General features: G+C 47.9%; 1 protein-coding gene across 1 annotated transcript in view; it reads left to right on the top strand.

Moving 5' to 3' along the window:
• TMEM163 (transmembrane protein 163) overlaps positions 1-16673 on the top strand; it is a 218367-nt gene that overhangs the window by 192375 nt on the left and 9319 nt on the right. Inside the window, exons 6-7 of the mRNA XM_019629456.1 lie at positions 7619-7730; positions 15992-16133. Coding sequence (XP_019485001.1) covers positions 7619-7730; positions 15992-16133 — 254 coding nt within the window. The remainder of the gene's footprint in view (positions 1-7618; positions 7731-15991; positions 16134-16673) is intronic.

The raw sequence follows: 16673 nt of genomic DNA, 5'->3' as shown, positions 1-16673 counted from the left end.
ATCGTGTGTAGCCAGCAGCCAGCGTGAGTGGCCAGCAGCCGCAGTGAGCGGCCATCCAGAAGCCGGCGACTGATCTGCCTCACCTGGGAAGAGTGCAATGATGGTGCCAACTTGGGCCAGTGAAGCAACATCCTCCACAACTAGACTGAAGAACAAAATGACAGCAACTTTTGTGTTCCCCATCCCCCAATTCCCCAGTAAAAATCTTAAAAAAAAAAAAATTACAGAGTTAAGTCATTAACTAGTTCTTAGGCAAGACGCTTCACTGAGATGGACTGAACATTGGCCTTTGTCACATGTGGTCTAGAAGGTAGAGGCCATGTTGAAGGCAGGCTGAGGTTGCTACTCCTAAACTGCCCTAAAGATTGGGTTGGGGTCATGGGCTATTGCCCAGATCAGTTGCTTAGCAACCCTGGTGATGGCTGTGGGGAGGCCCACATAGTCCAACCTTTGTGCCCCTCTGCCCTGCCTGGTGGGAGCAGAGGGACATGTTCAGACCCACCTTGTGTCTGATATTGGAGCATGAGTGTGGCTGTGAGGGTCTATCAACCCAGGACCCTTCTGGCTTTCACAGAATTTCAGCCTTGCCTTTGCCAATGTTCTGCTTCCTCCACAGTTCCAGGAAACTGAGCTGGTGCTCAAGAACTCCGTCTTTGGGATGGTGTTTCTTCCCATTCCAGGGTATATTCCCGTATCCCATGTGATCATTAGAAAACCATCCCCTTAGCCCTCTCCTCCCCCCACCCCCACCCCAGGAATGCCTTTACTGAGGCAGGTTTGTAACCCTATGCTCCTCACTTACTGTGGGTCAAGATGGCAGATGGCTATATGGGTAAACATTTATATGTTTTCCATAAAACTGCTTATAAAGGACTGTGTTGATTATGATTTTGACATCCCTGTATTCAATGTGGTATATATCACAAACATTTTTATTGCTAGGGGGATATTTACTGAGGTGGATGAGAAAGGATCTCTCCTGTCAGTGAACTCATAGGTGACAGGGACAAGGAAGGAAACAAGTGCAAGGATGTGTCACAGGACCTATGAGGACATGGTCCAGTGGGGGCATGGAGTGGAAGTGTCAGTTCTTAGAGCATGGGTTGTCAGGGAATGCTTAATAGAGGAGGAAACACTTGAGATAAGTCTATTAAAAGGTGTGTTTATCCACCCAGAGAGCTGAGATACATCAGTAGGAAATTCCTGAGACGAAGTCAGCCCATTGGGGTCCATGTTTCACGACAGACCTTTTAATGCTCTGATTCAACCAATAGAATGATTGTACTTTTGTCTCTATACTCCACCTCACATTATGATAATGTACATTATGTATATTATGATAATGTGTATAAGCTGAACTATTTGTAAATATTGTAATTGTCACCTAAGGATCCCTGAAATAAATTGCTTTTTAAAAAAATTAGTTTTATTGAGATGTAATGTGCATACAGTAAAATTACCCATACAATTCGATGGGTTTTGATAAATGTATGTAATCACAGAAGTACTACCACAATGAAGGTATAGAATATTTCTGTCATTCCCACAAGTTGCATTGTGCACTTTTGCAGTCAGTCATTAATTACCTCCCCTCCCCAAACACTGATCTGCTTTCTGTAAGCATAGCTTTCCTTTTCTAGAATGTAATATAAATGATATCATAAAATACTTAGCTTATTGTGTCTGCTTTCTTTCACTTAGTACAATGCTTTTGAGGTGCGGTCATATTCTTGATAAATGTATCAGTAGTTCATTCTTTTTCATTGCTAAGTAGCATTCCGTTGTGTGGATACATCCCATAGTCCGTTTATCCATTCCCCAGGTGTTGGACATTTAAGTTGTTTCCAGTTTTGGGTTTTTTTTGACACTATGAAAATGGTGTCAAAGAACACTGATGGGCAGGTTTTTGGTGAGAATATATATACTTTTATTTCTTTTGGGTAAATACCAATGAGTAGAATTGCTGGGTCCCCTGGTAAGTCAGTATTTAACTTTACGAGAAGTGGCCAGTCTGTTTTACAAAGTGGCTGTACTGTTTTATGTTCCTACATGAGTTCTAGTTCCTCCATATCCTCAATACGGTTAGTATTATTTCTTTATAATTTTCCTGATTGTAATTGTTATGCAGTAGTAGCTCATGGTGGTTCTGATTCATATTTCCCTGTTAACGAATGATGTTGGCTGTCTTTTCATGTGCTTATTTGCTACTTGTGTATCTTTTTTGGTGAATTGTTTGTTCAAATCTTCAGCTCATTTTATTTTTTTTTCAATTGAGTCATCTGTTTTCTTCTTATTGAGTTGCATAAATTCTTAATATATTCTGGGCACAAGTCCTTTCCCATGTTTGCAAATATTTTTTTCTCAGTCTGTGGCTTCCCTTCATTTTCATAATAGTATTGTTCAGAGACCAAAAGATCTTAATACTTTTGGCTGGCTAAGTGAAAAATGATAGATCAATGTAGTTTTGGTGTTTATTTCTTTTATGAGTGAGTTCACATGCCTTTCATATGTTTAAAATTCATTTGCATTTTCTTATTGTCTTTTGCCCATATGCTTTGCCCATTTTCTGTTTTTGGTCTTTTTCTTATAGATTTCTAGGAGCTCTTTAAAGATTAGGGAGATTAGCCCTTTGCAACAATAGTTTTCCATTAGTACTTTTATGTAACCTACTGCCTACATATGTTTTCATTTCCATGTAATCAAATATGTCAGTTTTTTATGGCTTTGAGATGGTGTTAAAAGGCCTTCACTACTACAAGGTTATGAAGAAGCTTGCCAGCACAGACAGAATTTATGTAACTTCTATATATGTTCATCCTTGGCTTCTGAGTCAGGGGCTAGTTTTCCTGAACCTTTTTTGTCTTGATCTTCTATCTATTCGGTGGAGACTCAGCTCTGAGAAATTACAGGGGCCCAGTGCTGGTAACAGTGGACACTGAATACCTAACAAGGAAATGGCTGCCCCTTCTGTTTTTACAGAGTCCACAGTTGAGCGATATGAGAGATGGTTACAAGACCTTAGATGAGGCATCCTGGTCCAGTTTACCCTTGGAGACAAATCCAGGTCCTGCCACGAACTGAGCGGCCCTGGGCAGGTCATTTAGTCTCTGTGTCTTTTAGCCTATGTTTCTCCACCTATCACCTGGCTGTGAGAATTGAGACATGTCAGATATGGCTTCACTTTGGAAGAAGTCAGTGGTGATGCATACCTACTCAGGTTTTAATTTCTCATCATTAGCCATGCCTGCTCTGGCTCCCTGACTTTCAGAGAGAAATCCTCTCAGAAACGCCTTCTTTTATTATACTCAGGGACTGTCTTAGTCAGCTCTGGCTGCCATAACAAAATGCCAGAGACTGGGTGGATCAAACAATACGAATTGATTTTTCACAGTTCTGGAGATTGGAATTCCAAGGTCAAGGTGCCAGCAGGGTTGCTGTCTGGTGAGGTATCTCCCCCTCAGTTACAGATGACCTCACCTGGCCTTTCCTTAGTGGGTGTGGATGGAGAGAGATGTTTTTCTCCTCTTATAAGGATGCTTATTCACTCATGAGGGCCCCATCCTCATGATCTCATTTAACCCTAATGACCTCCCAAAGCTCACCTCCAAATACCATCACATTGGGGGTTAGAGCTTCAACATATGCATTTGGGGGGACTCACACAGTCCATCGCAGGGACTGTCTTGAACAGGCTGATGATGACAGCTCTGTGACGTTCTGCTCATGCTAACCATAGAGGTGGTGGCAGTGTGGAGAGAGAAGAGCCGGTTAGGCTGTGGGTGGGGAATTCACAGCAAACTTCCAGGATGTTGAAAGCTGATTTGGGGAGAGGGACTTTGGTAGGTCTGTGCCAGCCCAGGTCCTCTGTGGGTCCTTCAGGGTTTATTTTTTTCTGAAGCAGATCAGTGGAGCAATAGTGAGCCAACCAAGCCTTGTAGCTTTGGGCAGGGCTTCGAGATGGCACAATCTCTGCTCTCCCAGACTTCAGGAAAGTGTGATACAGGCAGTTGTTCTTTCAGAGCTGAGCCTGGGAACAGAGGGTGGGTGGCAGAAATAATCCACAGACAGGAACAACCTGGGTTTTGCATATTGGCTTTTCTACATCTTAATGGAGCATTTACTCTGTGCCAGGAACTATTTAAGCACTTCCCAACATCCTTATGAAGTGGTATGCCAAGTTCAAGCAGAGATGCAGAACCACTCTAAGTGGAACCGAGTAGGGTTTGGTGCAGGAATGGGACCTTACAGGGCAGTGGGACCTTACAGGAATGGGACCTTACACTGCAGAAGAGCCCTTGTCCAGCTCCTGCCCCAGAACCTGGGCCTGAGGTTAGCAGGGCTGCCTGGCAGGAAGGAAACGAGGGCACTGAGTGGAGCAGAGTGAGGACAGCCTGGTTCCGTGAAGATGGACTAGAACCGCATCTGACCCTCACTGTCTCAGCCCCAGCAACAGGGTGACTTTGGCCATGAAGCTGCACCTGTGTCTGGCTCAGGACTCAGAGAAGCGGGCGGGGGTCCAGCGGGAGCTGGGGTGGCTGTGGCTGGCTGCTGCCCTTCCCTCTGCTCTGAGGGGAGCCAGTGGACAGCAACACGTGCATAGGCTGCAGTGGCGCCTGGTGCCCTGCACCTGCCTTCGGGGACTGGGGGCCGCCCCTTCAGTGCAACCCCCCAAATCTCACACAGATGTCCTTGGTGGTCCGATGTGACTCAAAACCACCTAGGAAGGGAATTCTGGGAAACTTGGTTCCTACTGATTGCTGTGGACATAGGATGCAGTCAGCAGGGGGGGGAGGTCTGTTCTTTTTTCCACTTGACAGATGTGGAGATAGAGGAATAGAGGGAAGGAGGCGCAGTGCTTGCCCAGGGTCACACAGCTATTAAGAGAGGCTCCTGCTTCGGTGCCTTTAACTACTACACAATGCTTGTGGCTTATTACATCAGTAACCCCATCCCCTGTAATAGGACCTCAGACCATGTAAAGTGTCTCTAAGATGAAGCTTCTAAGGTGAACGATGGACCCCAAATATCCTTTCCCCCTTGATAAGCCACTGTGGGTCCCAATCATAGCCTCTCTTATACTTCTGCATACTTTTTTTCCAGTAGTAAGCTTCCTAGGTTTCTTTCATAGGAATGCTTACTATATTTAGTTCCGGGCTTACATTAGCACCTAGAGTTGCTATTTGGTGGAATAAGTTAAGAACTGGATATGTTGGGCCCTTTGACAACAATTGCTATCTGTTGCACATCAGCTGCTTGCCAGGGACTGTGAGTATCATGGTGTCCTTTATGGAAGAGAGAATTAAAAGCTTGGGTTTTTTTTTGCCAGCAAGTGATGGAGCCTAGACTTGAACAAAGGCCTGCTGGTGCAGCACTGCCCTTTGGCAGTGAGGCCCCTGGTCACAGTCAGCTCCCTGGATTAGCAGATCCAGGAGAGGACTGCTGAAGCCATGGTGGCTCTTCACGAGCTGCATCTGGGGGTGGAAAGGCCATGTCAACCCCTGGTGCTGTGGGACCTAGATGAGATGACCATAGACTTTCTCTGTCTCTGGAAATGTAAGGATGAGGGTTTCGCAAACAGTAATTAAATGGAGCCAGAAAGGCCTGGGGTGAGCAAAGTCAGAACTCAGCCTCCAGATCTGGGGCCCCAGTGCTCGCCTCAGTCTCCCAACGTAAGCTGTCTGAATCACAGCAGCAGCTGGGTCTATGTTGATCTGTGTTTTATTAGTCATGCTTGAATTATTCCCTGTGGGTGCTGTCTCCCATAGTTAGACTGAGTCCCTGCACAGAGGGAGTGTTAATTTGGGGGTCCACCTGGACCCTCACCCCCTGTGGCCCCTGCTAGGCAACCTCATGTACAGCAGAGACTTGGGATCAGCCAAGAGACCAGGGTTGGCACAGTCCTTACTGATAACTTGAGGAGATGAAACTTCAGTGAGGTGATTATTTAAAAAAAAAACCAAAACTTTAAAATTTGAAATAATTGTAGACTTATAAAAGTTACAAAAACATTATAGAGTGTTCCTGTATATTCTTCATCCAGCCTCCCCTCATGTTAACATCTCACATAGATAATCCGGGTACGTTTACTCCAACCATGAGACTGACAGCACTGTTAACAAAATTCCAGACTCCATCTGATTTCCCAGCTTTTCAACTTAATGACCTTTTTCTGTGCCAGGATCCAGTCCAGCACACCATGTTCCATTTAGTCTTCATATCTCCTTAGTCTCCGCTCAGACAGTTTCTCGGTTGTTCCTCGTCTTTCATGACCTTGACATGTGTCAAGAGCAGTGCTAGAATATTTTGTAGACTGTCCCTCAGTATGGGTTTGTTTAATGTTTTTTTTTTTTTCATGATTAAACTGAGGTTATGGGTTTTTAGGTAGAATGCCAAGAGGTGTTCTTCTTGTCATGTCACATCCTATCAGGAGGCACGTGACATCAGCATAACTTATTAATGATCCTGTTAATCTTGATCATTTGGCTGAGGTCTCTTGCCCGGTTCTCCACGGTAAAGTTACTGTGATTCCCTTTCCATACCCTATTTGTTAGATACCAATCACGAGTCCAGCCCACATTCAAAAGCGGGGGGGTGGGGTGGGGGAGAAATTAAGCTGTGCCTTTCAGAGGAAGGAGTCACAAAAGATTTGTGGTCATATGTTCAAACCAACCACCATTGATCAGGATTTTGAGAGAGATGCTTTAACGCTGTGCTGTTTCCAGTGAGGTGATATTTCTAATGACTTTGTTCAGTTTTGAACCCAGGGAAACAGGCTGTCATCCCTCTTCCCAGCTTTCTGTCACTGGGTTAGTGAATTTGAATAATAAAATGCTTAAGGAACCCTATTTCTTTGGGTATATATGATGCTTTATCAGATTTCTGCTGGCAGTTGCATTTTAATATTGGAAAAGCTGGAGGCTGTGTCTCATGGGAGTAACACTTGGGAGCTCGAAGCTGAGAAGCTTGATTGGTCCTAGCGTCATGAGATAGTGGTGCTCGCTTTTGCATGTGACTCACTCATTTGCTTGCAGAGGTACGGTAACAACTTATAGGATGTGCTAAGATAACGTCAATAGAAGACTATTTTTAGATGCCTTTTTCTTCCACCTTGAAGGCTATAGTTGAGCTTCTAATTGCCTTGTGTGAATTTAAGGAAAAAAATAGGGCTATAAATAGCTCCAGGCTTACTTGACCCTGTAGCAAATTCAGGGGCTCAGTGCTGTAGCTTCTTAGGCCAGGGGGGTACTTACATGCTCCACATTTCTCAGTCAGCTGCTTTTTAAAGTATCTATGGAAAAAGTACTTAGAAGGCACTGTTTTTAGCATTCTGACAAACTCTGTTATTGATCAATGATTGCCGGTCATTTAGGCAGAAAAAGAAATACTAAATGGATTTCTAAGGAAATATAAGTCTTGGGCTATCTGATTTTGATCATCTTTTCTAGTTCCCAGTGACACGGATAACTGAGGTATGCAAACAAGCAATATTCCCCCACCTGGTAGCAGCATACCTGACTAATTATTTGTCCTGGGAACAAAGCTGATCTTTAAGGCAAGTGGTTGACAGATAATCTGCTCTAGCACGTAAACTGTTGAAATCTGGAACTTTCTCTTCTAGGATGATTTCCTGTTCAGTGTCTCCATTTTAAGTGGGATCCTTTGCAGCATCCTGGCCGTGTTGAAGTTTATGCTGGGGAAAGTGCTGACCAGCAGAGCACTCATAACAGATGGTGAGTAAGGCCAGTGTGCCTGATCTCTGGGGGCTGAACTCACAGTGAGGGAAGATGCTGTGTGGGTCACTTTTAGTTGTGTGTCTAGCAGAAGAGGTCAATAATTGGGAACCTATACTCACCAGCTTCCTCTCCCCAGGCTGTTTAATGATTCTCAGGGTTCCCATATCAGGGCAGATGTCTTGTGTTCTGGGAACTTAATAAAGTCTTCATGAATCACCTCCACCCTGACCTCATAACAGAGTAGATTGGGACCCCCCAGCCTCTTAACCATGAAGCACAAAGGGCTTCCCAGAGTCTTGGGTTTTATATCCATTGCTCCAAATAAAAAGTTAAATGTCTTTGCTGGATTCTATAAAAGTTTCTCTCCTGGCTTCTCCATGCTTATTTTCCCCTCGGGCTAGTGAAATACTTACCTGGAAATTCAAGTTGCAGTTCCCAGGGCTTCGCTGGAGAAATGACCCAGGCGTTCTCTGCTGAAACCCCAAACCAGGTAGACGTGACCCTCTGTGTCCCTAAGGGTCAGGAGGAGCTTCCAGTGTAGGCTTTGGGATGACAGAGAAAGGTCTGTGAAAGCAGGAAAAGCATGTTTTAGTCTCAACCGGTGCTGGCATGTAAACAAGAAACTTGGCAAACATGATCACCTGGCCATTTTCTTTTTCTTCGTTTTTGAGCATGTGCAGTTGCCAGGGGGTCAGGAATAGAGACGTGAGTCCCCATACCCTGGGGGAGAGGTCAAAGGGTAAAAGCTTGTGGATTGGTGTATGTGTCTGCACAAAATAGAGCAGAAATCATTGGATTGATTAATTGATTGATTGATTAGCTGAGCTGTCCTGCCACCTGTTGGCAGCTCATTGGCAGCTCAGCTCGGGCCGGGAATCGAACTAGAACTCTGTTTCTCAGAGCTCGCTTTCTTGAGCGAGCTCTTAACCAACTGAGCCACTCGGCCGGCCTCTGGATTTCTTTTCTAAGAATCACTTCTTCCCCCTAAACTCTCAAGGCTCTCTCCCATGTGAAATACGTGAAAGTAGACGTGTAGGTGGCTGCTGTTCTGTTGTGGAGGGGACAGATGACAAGGCAGGGGGCCTTTCTGTCGCTAGTGACAAAGCCTGGTGACACAGTGTGGACTCCGACTCCTCATCCTATCCCATGCTGTTGCCCTGCTGTGTGTGGAGCTGGTCTTTTGCACAATAGGGCAGGCGGGCTGGAAGTCAAAGTGATGTTTCCAGCTTTGCAACCACAGCTTCCCTGGGGGAGAGCATCACGTGTGTGTGTGTGTGTGTGTGTGTGTGTGTGTGTGTGTGTATTCCTTTGAACAGGCCTGAAGAAGCTGGGGCTTTCATGACCTGACACGCTGACTGCAAAAACCAGGGGGCCCCAGAAGTTAGTCCGTTGAGCACTATCACTGGCAGCATCCGTTCCTTGTGTTTGTTAGAAGCAGATTCCTGGGCCTCACCCCTGAAAATTCTGGTTCTTGGGGCTTGATGGGCGGCCCAGGAAGTCATCTTTTATACTGACACTCAGTCCATGCAGTGAACACAGAGGTTTGTGCTGCTTCCATGGCCAATTCAAGGGGCCAGGACACAGTTCCACACCAGGGAAGGTGGACCCTGTCCCATGTGTCCTTGTGACCAGCAGCTCTCAGAATCCTTCCTCAAGTGCCCACTTCCGGCAGGGCCTGCCATCTGCTTCTGCCCTTGCAAGATGCCGTCTTTCTCCCTACTCTACAGAGGCTGTTTGCCCATCGGAAACCAAAACTTTTTAAATAATAAAAGTTGTGTAAAGGCAGTAAAAGTATCGGCGCCTGGGATTGAGGCCTCTACTTCCCTGCTTTGCTTTTTTAGGCAGCATGCAGGCCCTGCTGTGAGGATCAGGCACCCCAGCCCTGCTCCCTGCGCTCCCAAATGAACCCCTGAGGTTGCCTGCCTCGGTCAAGCCCAGTGAAATTAGGATTCAGCCAACATCAGGTCCTGGGTTTGCTGCTGTAATTGCTGGTGCTGTGGTAACATTGACCAGAGGGGTTTTACGGAGTTCTTTTGTGCCTGATAATGTGCTGGGTGCCCTGTTACCTGGGAAGCCAGCTCCCAATGCAGAATTAGAATGCCCTCTTTCAGGGGTGTGTAGTGTTGCCTGATCCCCCAAAGTGGGGTTCAACTTAAATAATCCTTCTGGTATAAAGGGATAGCTCATTCTATAATACCAGGGCCAGATCTACAGAGCTTGTGGCTCAGTCCCCTGAGAATGATGCAAGCACGCCTGAGGCCACAGCCTGGGCAGGTCTTCTGAGGTCTCTTGTCACCCACCCTGACAGAATGGATTTATAGGCAGTTTGCATCAAGCTGACCCAAGCATACTGTGCCACAAGACCCTGGCCGGTCTGGGGCAGAGCCAGAATCTGGGAGGAAGTGTTCATTCCCTATGATTTTTGTGGTCTGGTGTTTTTGAATCTGTAAAAGAAAACACCTCCTTTGGCTGTGGAGTCCTCCTTTTCTTGGGGTTGAACAGCACAGAGGTGCTTATGCTGAGAGCCAAAGGCTATGTGGCATGAACCAGGGGTTCAGGTGTGGATTTCCAGCTACTTTTGAGGTTACTTTATGTCGCTCCGAGGGACACAGCTCTGCCTGTGCCCTTTAGGCCAGAACAGAGCAGAGGCTGGGATGCACGTTGGCTTCCCCAGCCATGTGTCTGTGCCTCCCTCTCATGTCCCTTTGCTTGGAACACGGGTGATGGGGGAAGGCAGGCGTCCGGGAGGCCACATGGGTCAGCACAGCTTCCTGGGCTCCCAGTGCTGAGTTAGGTGCTACAGTTACAAAGCCCGTCTGGGGTCTCTTATCTATGCAGATGCCTGAGGGTGGATCCTGCAGTCAGACCCTCCCCCACATCCCCAGACCGGAGGCCCTTTCCTTCTCCCTGCCCGTGACCGTGGGGCTTGGGCCCCTTCTTCTCAGAAGAGTGGGCCCTCTGCCTTGCGTGGTGGTTTCACTTAACGTGTTATAGGTATTCCAGGTACTCAGTTTCTAAATATTTAGGCTTCACTGTTCTTCTGACTTGCCACCATTTTATATGGTGTACAGAGAAGACCCCAATTTTAAGTATGTTTCTTCCAATGATAACTCCTGACTTACGATTTTCACACACAAGACATCCACATGAATAAACAGTATTTCCATCATACACTTGAACCAAGGAGGGACCGTTATGAAGAGGAGGGGGTGGTTTAAGGGAAAACTATTTCCCAAACAGGCTCCCGCAGGGGTGAGCACTCTACAGGCAGAGGGAATCATGGTGGGAGCAAGCCTGGGGCATCTGAGGGGCCCGGTGAGGGGCCCCCATGAGTGGGCAAGGGCAAATCATGTAGGACTTTAAGGTCAAGGGTAGGCTTTGGGGTGTTTTGCTAAGTATTTAAACAGATGACGGTGCATGATTGATGTTTTCTGGAGAGCCTTCTGGCTGTCAGGTGGAGAACAGAGCAGAGAGAACAAGGACTGAAGCAGGGAGAGGTCTCCGGGGAGCGAAGGGGTGGCGGTGGCTTGGACAGGGGTGAGTGAGGGCAGAGGGGTAGAGAGTGTGGGGGCTTGAGGAAGTGTTGGTGACATATATAAAGTGGGCAGGACTTGAGGATGAATGAGCCATAGGGGTTGATGAGAGAGAGAGACAGACACAGGCTGGCAAATAGCGCTATTTCAAAGAGCAGAGGCGCCGTACCTGCTACCCCAAGCCCATTACCCACAACCCCTTGCTTGGTGGGAGTGTTGGCAAAATGTGCAGCCGTAATTGCAGCCTCCTGCTAATTGTATTGTCTGGGATCCAGTTTTACTCATTCATTGATTAACAGAGCTAGGGAACCATCTGTGATTCTCTGTTCTTGGTCTTTCCCTCACTTTGGGAGGTGGGGGCAGGATGGGGTTTGGGAGCCCTGCCTATCATTAATGTTGGGAGTTTCTCTTAGGGGCTGGCTCTGCAGGGCATCCTGGTGGCCGCTACCCTGGGAATGCCCCTCTCAGGGTCTGGCCCTGTGTCTCCAGGAAGGAAGCAAGTTTGACAAAGCGCTTCTGGGGCAGGCAGGGAGGGTGAGCCTCACCTGTCACCTGGTGAGGTGGCTGGTTCCCAAGCTGGAGCTGTATGTGAACTGGATTAGGCTGACTCCACCAGATCCTTTGTCACAGGGTTATGTCCTTACAGGAAGCAGATCTTCAGGGAATGGGGGCAGCAGAGTGTGAGTAAACTCCAGCTTTCCCCACAGCCAATCTTAGGTGTTCACTGCTATTAGCACGAGGCTGAAGCTGGCTTTGTATTTTTTAAGGTCCAGTGATTTTGTACTGCATGTTAACACTATAGAGCAGGCAGAGGAAGACTGTGGAAAGGCACCTGGGGGAAGTTCTAAACCAGTGGCCAGAAGCCGGGCTCCAATGCCGCCCACAGGGACAGGTGGTAATTTCTCTGAGTGGAGGGAACTGGGCTGACGCCTCTCTTGCTCCCTCACAATGCTAAAACACTATGATGGGTTTCAAACACAGTGAAAACTTTTAATCAGAATTTTCTGCATAAAATTAATGTGCTTAATGATACAGATTCTTATTTAGTCATTCATGCTGCTCATTAAGACAGCCTCAGGCGCTATTTTGTATCCTTAAACTGCTAACAGTGTTGATTCTTTACAGCAGCTCTGGTTTTAACTGAGGAGGCAGGAACAAGTTTATGGGCATGGGGGTGGGTGGGGAGACCGCACCCCTGAGGTGAGTGACCAATAGGCCGACCTTGTGTGCTGTGTTGGCAAGATGGGTGGTCTGGTGGGAGTGTTGTGAGACCAGAGTCCTTTATCTGGAGTGACTGTGGCTGGAGAGGCTCTAAAATTCTGAAGGATGTTGCCAGGCAGATACAGAATCGTCCCCCCAAACCCTGTGTTCTTGGTCTGGCGTTCCCTTGCAGGCTTGTAAGATGTGAAGTTGAAATGAGTCAGGCTCTGTCATAACCAAGGATGAGCAGAGCAGATCAGAGGTTCCTCCTAGGTGTAGGTGAACCAGGTGAAAGTGCCACAAATCCCTCCTAGGTGTAGGTGAACCAGGTGAAAGTGCCACAAATCCATCAGCTGTGAACTCTAGGGAGCAGGCATGGGGTGGGCCCCTGCTGTCAGAAATCAGAGGCTGGGCTGTCCTTGGCTGGCTGTACTGGTGACTTGGTGGAGCTAAGTGGACATCTAGTGGTCATCTGCAGGAACCTCACGTTCTCTCTGCATCCTTTCTGAGCTCTATGGATTTCTCGGAGGGTTCCACGTGTGCCCATGACAGAGATGGAGAGAGAGGACTGGAGGATTCCAGCCTGCCCTGGGCCAGTGGCCGTCTCCTCATCTCTCCCTTCCTTATAGTCAACCCCCAAACAGAACCTCCCCAAATTTGAAATGGCCAAGAGGTAAACTTCAGCCCAGGCTGCCTATGACCAAGTAATAGCCCCTGCTGATGCTTTTGGTGGCCTTCTGAGAAAAGATGTGGGCTGCAGAGATTTTTTTTTTTTAAGATTTTTATTGGGGAATTGGGGGAAGGGGAACAGAAAAGTTGCTGTCCTTTTGTTCTTCAGTCTAGTTGTGGAGGACGTTGCTTCACTTGTCCAAGTTGGCACCATGATTGCGCTCTTCCCGGGAGAGGCACATCAGTCACAGGCTTCTGGATGGCCGTTCACTGCGGCTGCTAGCTGCTCACGTTGATTGCTGGCTACACACGGTAGCCCATGTCAACCCACTGCCAGAGGGGCTGCAGACTATGCCATCACTAGCGACTCACGGCAGCCCAGCTCCAGGTTGAGCTGTTGTTCAGCATCTTAGCTGTGGAGGGCAGTGTCACTGGTCCTCATATGTGGGATCTGAACCGGGGCCCTCTGGCATCCCAAGCCAGCTCTTAACCATCGTGCCACTCGGCCGGCCCTGCAGAGATTTTTAAAAGAGAGAACTGGTCTGATTCCGTTTGTTAAAAAGAACAGGGAGATTCAAGGGTTAGCAGAGGTGAGAATAAATGCCAGTTTCTCAATGGCAGCGAGTGAATATGATCTTGATGTGTTGGAAAACGAGGAAACACAGCCTTTCCCTTCTCCCTGCTTTGGGAGCTTTGGCGGCAGAGCTATGAGGGTGTGATGTGCAGAGGCCAAAACCAAGGGCAGGACAGAGAGGAAGGAAGCTCCAGTGTGTTCTGCACACAAGGGGCTAAGGACTCAGCGGGCACAGAGCTTTCCCTTGTGGTGACAGAGGCTGCAGGTAGGCCTCTGTGCTTTAAAAACATATAGGGCTTAGGAGAGGCTGCTACGTGAGCCGTGTGGAGAACGGAGACTGAATGGAGGCCGAGCCCATTTCTTCATTGTCCAGAAGTGAGTGAGCATCAAGGAGCCACAGAAGCAAACTACGCAGGGGCCAATGCTGAGCCCTGGCCATACTGAGAAGGGGCAAGTGGGGGGGCAGCATGTGAAGGAAACCTGTCTGCCTCACACCTCATGGTTAGATGTGGAGACTTGGCCTTGGGACCTGGAGCAGGTGGGATACATTTTACGTGAAGCTAAACTCACCACCATAGTCCCTGCCCTCCTGCTCTCCCCCAGGGCATCTAGAGAAAGCTCTGTGTCAGGCTGCATGTCCGGCATAGGTGGCCCTCATGGATGATGTGTGGAAGTGCTCACTGTGGGTGGTGAGCAGGGATGGCCCAGGTAGACATGGCAGGGCAGGTAGAGACCCTGCTTGGAAGAGCCCTCACTCGCCCCAGTCTCCCAGCAGGTCCTGGCCTCTCTCTCAGCAGTTCCCTGGGCTGGCCTCCGAAGGATGTAGCCCCTTGGGTGAGAGGAAGGTGGAGGGGTTTCCCTTTCCTAGTCCCCCCTCCCCCCCGTCACCTTTATTCAGGTGAAATTGGGTTGGAAGTGTTCACCAGAAACCTTGGGGACAGCCTCGGAAGGGAGCAGGGAGGTTGAGCCCCCATCCACAGCCTGCTGTGGATTGGGGTGATGAGATGACAGAGATTTGAGGGAAGAGAAGAGGGTGCAACAGCCCATCAGAGATGTCAGTGCAGGCTCCAGCCAGGCTCATCTTGTTCCCATTACTGGGGAGCAGCCTGTGGAAGTCTCCTTGGATCTACTCAGGCTTTGCTCAGATCATCTCCACCCCACACGCTCCCTCTCCGCCTGCATTTAGAACCTTTCCCCTGGGTTTACGGCCCCCAGTGATGCATTTAAGGTGTTTCATCTCAGTTTTCTTGCCTGAACCCAGAATTAATGCTTTTAGCAAAAGCATGGTACTTCGGCAGATGGAGTTGCCCCAGGAATGGAGCAGGACCTGATGTTGGAGAGGTTCCTGGCCCTGCACAGACCGGCTGCTAGGGGACAACCAGGATGGACCTAGAACTTCTTGGGGCCACTGTTACGCTGAGGCAGGCAAGGAGCCTTGTGGCTCATACCATAGCGTGACCCTAGGAGCCCCCCGAAGCCATTCCTTTCCCATGTGGCCTTTGAAAACTCACAGGTAAAATGGAAGCGTGATACCTAAGTGGTAGGGACCCACTGAGGTATGACATATGTGAAAGGAGATTGATCGGCTTCTATTAGCTCTAGTTATGTTTTGATTGCCATTTCTGCAACCAGGTAGCTAATTCTAGACTTTGCATTTCTCTTGCCCTTCAGGTGACTTAAATCTTCAGGTGACTTAAGGAGATTAGAGAGGAAGGATATGGGTTCAGGTAGAAGCCTAGCCTATCCCCTCTCAATCTTTATAACCTTGGTCAATTTATTTAACCTCACTTTGTTTAACTTAGTTCTCTGATTAGTAAAATGTGACAACAATTGGACTTCGTAGGATGGAGAAGATCCCAGCTGGATACTGGACCCAGCAGGCATTCAACAGACTTGAATCACCAAGTATCTGAATGTCTCCTGTGTGCCAGGCACTGTCCTAGACCTTGCTCCTCGCGAGGTCTTCATTCTAGTGTGTGGGAGGAAGGCCGACAATAAATACAGACAGACTATGTCAAGCAGACTTAAGTGCCTGGCAGGGAGGAGGGTGGGGAGGGGATGATGGCTCTATCTAGCGCGGTCTCTTGTGACTGGGAGCCGAGACGTGACAAGCCACACAGGTGTCTGAGGAGTTGGCTATCACCTGCAAAAGCACTTTTGGGCAATGTTCCTTGCAGCACAGCTCTGGAATGTGGAGGCACGCCTGGCATTTGGGTAGTTTCTTTGGTGGTTAAGAAAGTTCCCTTGGCACTGCCGTCAGTCTCTCTCTGCTTCTTTCCCAGGGTTTAACTCCCTCGTGGGAGGTGTGATGGGCTTCTCCATTCTTCTGAGTGCGGAGGTGTTCAAGCATAACGCGGCGGTCTGGTACCTGGACGGCAGCACAGGTGTGCTGATTGGCCTCACCATATTTGCCTACGGGGTCAAGTAAGTGCCTGCTTACTGGTAGCCACGAGTGTTCCATGTTCCACCTCTGACGACGGTCATACCTCATACCCGTGACCCTCCTGAGCCTGGGTAAGGTCAGGTGATGGAAAAAGCTCCCAGCAGGGATCAGATATTCCTGTGGCTGGGATCAAAGTGAGGCAAGGACTGTGACAAGAGGCATAGCTTTAAGTCACAAAGGGCATCCTTTTGTCTGTTGTCTTTTTTTCTTTGACATTCAATATTTTATATTAATTTCAGGTGTACAGCATAGTGGTTAGACATTTATACAAAGGGTGCCAAAAAATGTATACACATTTTAAGAAAGGAAAAAACTATTAAAATCATAATATATACCGATAACAAAAGGTGAATACAAGTCATGTGTATAGATTTTTTCGGCATCCTTGGTATTATTTAAGAAGCGATCCCCTGTCTAATCTAGTACTCACCTGAAACTATACATAGTTATTACCATATATTGACTATATTCCCTCTGCTGTACTTTACATCCCCATGACTATTTTGTAACCACCAATTTGT

This window comes from Hipposideros armiger, unplaced genomic scaffold, assembly GCF_001890085.2.
Source record: "Hipposideros armiger isolate ML-2016 unplaced genomic scaffold, ASM189008v1 scaffold_856, whole genome shotgun sequence".
Classification (NCBI taxonomy): Eukaryota; Metazoa; Chordata; class Mammalia; order Chiroptera; family Hipposideridae; genus Hipposideros; species Hipposideros armiger.
The sequence above is the reverse complement of the archived record's forward strand: the minus strand, read 5'-3'. Positions and strand labels throughout refer to the sequence as shown.